The 6,988-nt window shown below is 40.6% G+C and overlaps 1 protein-coding gene across 1 annotated transcript in view; it reads left to right on the top strand.

Annotated features, from left to right (window-relative positions):
* Positions 1–4,468, top strand: part of OSTC (oligosaccharyltransferase complex non-catalytic subunit) — a 32,873-nt gene extending 28,405 nt beyond the window's left edge. Inside the window, exon 5 of the mRNA XM_026499154.4 lies at positions 3,891–4,468. Within this exon, the coding sequence (XP_026354939.1) occupies positions 3,891–3,909 (19 nt within the window). The 3' untranslated portion in view covers positions 3,910–4,468. The remainder of the gene's footprint in view (positions 1–3,890) is intronic.
* The last annotated feature ends 2,520 nt before the right edge of the window (positions 4,469–6,988 follow it).

The raw sequence follows: 6,988 nt of genomic DNA on the forward strand, positions 1-6,988 counted from the left end.
GAGGAAAACCCATTAAGCCTTGGACAGGGAGTTACTGCCTCTCCAAAAAGTTGGGAAAAGGATTTCGTGTGTGTGTGTGTGTGTGTGTGTGTGTGTGTGTGTGTGTGTGTGTTGCAGCTAAATTTTTAAGAGGAAGGAATTTATGTTTGCAGGCCTGATATATATGTATGTATATATATATGAACATTTTGTTTCAGAAAACATAAAATATCTTTAGAACAAAAACAAATTAGTTTTAGTTTTACAGCAACTTTTATAATTCCATTTGAGATCGTTAATTTGAAATGTGGACAAGTCTGATCACATTTCCCTATATTCTGGTTTCACCTATGGATGTATTAGTAACTGCAGGAACTTTGGGCAAACACATACCATACAAAGATTGGCTCTTAGTAAATTCATTTTTTAGGGAATATGTTAAACATCAAGTGTCACCGGTACTGATTTCTTAGAACCGATATCCCTTATTTTATTATAAGAGACATTGAAAGGGAATACAGGAATGTGTGTGAGCTTCACAGGTTCACTTGTTCTGTGGCTTCACCTGTCCAGTGTCTGTAACACATCTGGAGTGGAGTGGGCAGACCTCCCCTAGCAAGTCAGAAGTACTTAATCCTGCAGTCATGTTCGAATCTTGGCAGGGTGGGAAAGGAGAGCAGTGTTCTTTGTCAGCTGAGTATCTGTGTGGCCATATAGTTCCCTCAGACTCCTCTGCCAGTGGCTCTTATTTTTGTCTCAGGAAAATAGTTTTGGGGTGCCTGGGTGGGTCAGTCGCTTAAACTTCTGCCTTTGGCTCAGGTCATGATCCCAGGTTCCTGGGATCAAGCCCTGCATGGGGGGGGGGGGTCCCTGCTCAGTGGGGAGTCTGCTTCTCTCTCTGCCCCTCCCCCAACTCATGCTTGCCAACTCTCTCTCAAATAAATAAAATCTTTAAAAAAATAGTTTTGGCCATTGGCTACACTGTATGAAGAATCGCGTACTTCAGCGTCCTCTTTTTTTCCTGTCGCTGTTTGAGAAGGTATATTGGTATGGAAGAGGCTGAAGTTTTCCACAGCAAAACAAGAAAAGAGGAGGCTCCCAGAGAGATCAAGAGGCTACTACGAATTAACCAAAACAGATGGAACTTTGGAGGCACCTAGCAGAACAGAAGTGGGCTGGTTTTGCCCATAGAATGAGATTTATTTTTATTCTACTTAAGCTGCTCATTCTTTCTTATGGTTTTAGGTCCTCTCCTTGGGATGTGAGTGCTTTCTTTTTAGCTCAGACGTTTGATTGTAGGATAATAGACCTATCTACTGCTTTAAAAAAAAAGAGCTTTGGGAAGTACTTATTTCTCTGGATTGACTCCATCTTACGGTTTCAGTTATTTATATAAATATTTGTCTTCTTGTCCTCATTTGTAGGCCAGCATCCAAGATTGCTGACTAAGTGAACAATAGGAAATAGGGTATTCTCCCTTTATATATAATCTCCCAGTGTAAATTAGATTTAATCTAAGCTGAACAATGATCTAAACAGATAATTACTTCTTCCTGTGAATTGTCATGCAGCTAAATCTAGGATTTAAATTTTTAAGAGGAAAGAATATGGTTCCTTCTTTGATATGATTTCTCATCTGCAGTTCCTAAAGCCTGGTTCCCTGGGTGCGGAGTGGGAAGAAACAACGGACAGTTTTTTTAGAAGAGAAAGAGAAGCAACAGTATTGCATTTTCTGGAATGTTTGCAGGCCCCAGACAAGACGATGAGCCATGTTTGTGGGCCTACGTGTTGCACACAATAGGGCTGTGGTTAGTACCACCAGCAAGGAGGGGATATGTCTGTCTTTTTGCACACAAATGATCTTTGATGTTCCAACATATATAAACAGTTTGATGCATAATGAGTGGAACAGCAGCAACAAAAAGACATTAAAAACACTGGTAACCAAGGCTCTTTGCAGATCAAATAAGTTGCTAGCGTCTGAGATAAAGGTGGCTGTGCTATATAGGATTGATCGTGATAACTTCCAGGGTTGAAGTCTTCCACAGAGAGTTTGATATCTTTAGTAAGAGGAACCTTTACAAAGGAAAAAACAATAGCAACGAATTGGTACTATTAGTTTTATATTTTGGGTTTATGCTTTTTTAGAGACCTGATGTCTCCCCTACAGATGTAGTTTGACAAATCAACATGTGGCTTTATTTGATGCGTTGTCCTTTGTAGAAACATGGACGCTAATAAAATGAGTGACTGTTGATTGACTGTTTGCATATGTGACAGTGCGCTTAAAGTGAAAAGTCAAATTTTAGTGCCTGATATTTTTATGGTACTAGTACAAAGTTACAGAAAAGCAGTTTTCATTTTGAAAGTAAAATTTTTCTCATATAATTCATAAGATAATGTGGGTGGGACGGTGTGTGTGTGTTAGGTACCTTTTAAATGTGCATAGTTTTAAAGAAATGAAATAATGGTTGGATACCGGGTAGGAGACTTTGGTACGATTTTGTACTCGTTTCTTCTGAAAAATAATGGTCATTAGATTCTCTTTAGTCTTCACTATTAGGGCAGTTTTGACCTAAAAGAATCATAAAAATTAAAAAAGTAAAAGATGGTGTGCTGTGCCATGCTGTGATGTCCTAAAATGAGGCAAAGTGGACGGGAGTGGAGGGATGGGTTTTCACTTTCAGGCAAGTCTATTATAAAGCTGTATAAAATAGTCTTTTGAATAGGTATTATGCAATTGAGAACAAAAGGCCTGTTTTATTTTCTATTTATTTGTAAAGATTGATTTGAGAGAGAGCTCTAGAGAGCGCGAGGGGAGGGGCAGAGGGAGAGGAAAGAGATTCTGAAGCAGACCCTTGCTGAGCATGAGCCCGACTAGACTCCTGGTGATCCCACGACCCTGAGATCATGACCTGAGATCATGACCGGAGCTGAAACCAATAGCTGGACGCTTAACCAGACTGAGCCACCCAGCCACCCCCAAAAGGCCTGTTTTAGTCAGAGTGGCAAAAATTGCCTTTTTAGCAGTTTGAACTAATGCTTATTAAACCTGATGGGAAAAGCTGGGGAGCTCTTGCGTAAGTGCTAAGATCATAGGATCAGTTCAGAGAAGAAGTTCTGAAGGTAAGGGAGGATGAAAAATAAAAGTAAGAAAATAATAATACTTTACTCAGTGTCATTTAGGAACTAGGAGAACGCATATACATGATTTTTCCTTGTAATTGAAATTTAATTCTTCATGTACTAAAAAACTTTTATCTTACTCCTTTTTGACAGGCCACTTTCTAAAGTGTTCTATTGCCTCTGTAACATTCACATTTGTATTTAGCACATACTTATTATTTGGTAACTATTACTTGCTGGACTCTGAACATGAAGCGTAATTTTGCCTTCTTGACTCAGGGTCCTTTTATTTTATACTCAATTAGAAACAGCAGCACTTTCCAGTTTTTTAGTTGATTTCCTTAGTGTGACCTGCCGTTTCTCCTTGTTATCATCGTATACCTCTTGTCATTTTCCTTTCCCTCCTCTTCTTCATTTGTTGTTAATTCTGTGATTTGAGGAAATAGATAACTAGCTGCCGTGCTTGCATTTTAAATCAGTCCTGGTTGAAGGAGAGCTTCATGGCCTGGCTTTTTAACTGCCCTGCAGGTGTGTTGAGTGTCTTTTTATTTGCCTGCAAGTTTGGAACGTATTGGTTTGTAACTTTATCCTTTGAGGGAAAGGGTAATGGAAATGAAGCCCAGTAATGTATTCATTTATTGTGGAGGCAAGATTCGAAATAAAAACCATAAGGAGGAATCACACAGTTACATTTTCAGATTGTCATTTGATTCATTATAAAATTTGGGCACTTTGAAATGTTGCTTGCTTTTCACTTTTTGTGTTTATGAATTTTATTCCTGCAGGGGCTATCTGATGGGTTAAAAATGCCTTTTGAGAAGAAATCAGCAGATACTGGATTTGCTCCTGTTAATGAGGTTTTAAAGGCTGTACCAATCCTCTGATGAGAAATATGGAAAAAGAGTGAAGCAGCAGAAAAGAAGCATCTAGTGAAAAATAGGAAGCATATTAAAGCTTGAACTAGAATGTGTGCTTGGTATCCGAGACAAGCTTATCACAGTATTTTTTCCTGCTGGCCTATACTGACGTACCAACGATGTTAAGTGGCATTTTCGTCTTAGTTTTTCATTTCTTAAAGAAAATCTACTCCATTTCTACAACTATAATATTGAATAAAGTGATTATTTTTTACAGTCCCCTTAACATTTTTTGGAGTTGACATTTCTGACTTTCAAAAATTAATGTAAAATCAGGAAGCAAGATCCCATAAGCTGAGAACTGTGGACAGATGATCAGCTTTACCTATGGTGCTTTGCCTTTAAACAGAGTGTGTGACAGTACATTATTCAGATGTGTATGCAAGACTGTTTCGTGCACAATAAGATGTGTGAAAGGAGCAGAAATAAATAATTTTTCTAATTAATACCTTTCATATTTGTGTTTTATGAGACTGACATGCCGCCCGCAGCACCAAGAAGGCCACTTGTGTATATGATTTAATTAACTGGTGGTATTAACTTTTTGGTTCATAATTATTCATTCTTATGACTCTCCTAAGCTACTGTTAGTAGGTCTAAGGTCTCAAAATGTAGTTGACAGGTTGTCCTTGGGGTCGCCATCTTGTATCCCTATAAATATTCAAGCACGGGCTGCATATATATGTGAGAGTTGTTGTGAATGCGGTTGCGTGAGATGAAAACTCCCTTCAGGCATTCATTTTCAGTAATTAACACAATTTTGAGCACATCTAAAAACACCTCTACACCGTCTGGTGTTGCCTTAATTTCTTTTAGCCAGGCCTTTTGGTTCTCCCTGACTGGCTGTGAACGTCACTTCTCCGGTGGCTCCATTAGTTCCTACCCCAAGATCTTTATGTTTACGGGAGAATTCTCTCTCAGGTGACTTTTTCTAATTCCACGGCTGATTTATATGTAGCCATTCATTAAGTTGAAAGATTCATTTATTCAAAAAGTTCCTATTATATATGCCAAGTGGCCCTGAGGTCTATAAGGGTGAATAAGACAGGTAAAGGCTCTGTTTTCCTAGAGCCTATGTTCTTGTAGGGAAGCCAGATAAACAAAAGATGGAAAATGTTTATGAAACGTCAGATACTGATACGCCACAAAAATAAAGTTAGTCTGGTGCTACAGTGATGAGAGATGTGGGGAGAGGCGGTGGTTCTACCTCAAGGCTCAGAAAAAGGAAAACAAGACCTGTATGTACTCACCAACTTTAAAGGCTTGATTTGACTTTAATTGTGTTTTCTGTTACTTGGCCGTATTTTGAAACCTTGGTAAACTATATGGACAGAAGGTAACGGGTGTTAGGACTTCAGAAGGCCTTTTCCTAAACTGGGTAGTGAACAGTTCCTACTAAACACCACAAGATGGTGCTATTAAGGTTTGGTGTGCTTTTTGTCACTGCTCTTAAGGTTTTGTTTTTATCATAAAGTAAATGTATCTTTACTGAATACAATGAAATATACTTAAATAACCACTGGTAAAATTGCAAGGTTTTATGTGAAGAAAAAGATCATTGTGTCTGCACTTCAAATGCTTTTGGGGACACTAAAATGGCACAGGTTGAAGGAAAGCCTTTCAAGTATTATGAACGTCAGCAGAGGTTAAGTAAATGAGAAAGAGATCACATTGATAGGCTATACTGGAAACAAACCAGTCTGATTTTAGCCTGGGATTCTCCAGGAGTCGATGCCAACTAACGTGGAGTGAGAAGTGCAAAATGGTCCAGTGAGGGGTAAAGCAGACATGCAGCGCTAACCGGGGGACGCTGCCAGTCGGTGACGGTGACGCGGAGCTGACCAAGTAGCCGTCAGTCCCATGCGGAGCTCCGGAGAGGAGACCGCCTGTCGGAGCAGTTGGGTGGAAATGGCTAGCCCTGGTATCCCTGCCGGGTCTTCGGCGCGAGCACCTCGAGATGAGCAGGACCGTGGCCAGGATGCCGCGGTGTGAACCCTGACGGAGCCCCCAGCTGCGGGCTGTCACCCAGCCCGATGCCTTGCAGGTCGGCAGTGAGTTGGTCAGACGGATCTGAGTGGCGCAGCTCTGCCACAGATTCATAAAGAGAGCGTTCTCTTGACAGGATTAAATAAGAAATCCTGTATGTCTGGATAGTAAGAGAAATCGTCCTCTGAGCGTCCGTCATGCTTGCCGGAATAGGGAAGTGTGACGGGACGTAGGTTCCTAGTAAACGGCGCCTACCTGCAGTGTGAAGCCGGACTAAAGGTTAGCTTCCCATTCTGGGAGTGAGTTCGGATTCACCTGCTGCAGCGCTTACCTCCGCATAGCAGACCGCTTGTTTCCGTGATGCGCTGCTGTTTTCTGGTACAGAAGGTCAGTCTTTGAACACAGGAATAAGTATACACTTGTTTATAAAAGACCTAATGCCAGACGCTGGGTTAAATCAATGAGAGGTTATACCAAAAAGGAGGGGTTCTATAAAAAATACAAACCCTTGTTAATGTGGAATTTATAATCTAGTGAGTATATACCAATTGGCCAATTCTCTCTGCTTGTAGGAGCACACGGGAGGAGCACCTAAACCCAGATGCGGGGTGAGGAAAGCCTTAATTTGTTCTGGGAACAATGGGCCTAAAAGTTTCAAATACAAATACACTTTTCTCAAAACTTTGTTTTTCCTTGTTTTGCTTAATGTACAATATACTAGTGCTTACGTACTAAGACTCGTAGCTGTAAGTGAGAGAAAACCAGGCTTTCTGAAGCAAAGGGTAATTGATTGGGATACTCGAGTGTCACGCAATGCTGCTGGGCATTAGGAGTGTGAGGGTCGAGGACTTACTACTATAAGGACTCGTGTTTATTTCTGACAGAGTCCATGATGTGTCTGCTCCATGCTCTTCTCTGTAAAACTGGCCACTTCTGTGCTGTAGTTCAGAGCGGTGGGAGTCATGCCTGTCAACCTCGCT

The sequence above is a fragment of the Ursus arctos genome, unplaced genomic scaffold (genome assembly GCF_023065955.2).
Source record: "Ursus arctos isolate Adak ecotype North America unplaced genomic scaffold, UrsArc2.0 scaffold_11, whole genome shotgun sequence".
In the NCBI taxonomy this organism is placed as follows: domain Eukaryota; kingdom Metazoa; phylum Chordata; class Mammalia; order Carnivora; family Ursidae; genus Ursus; species Ursus arctos.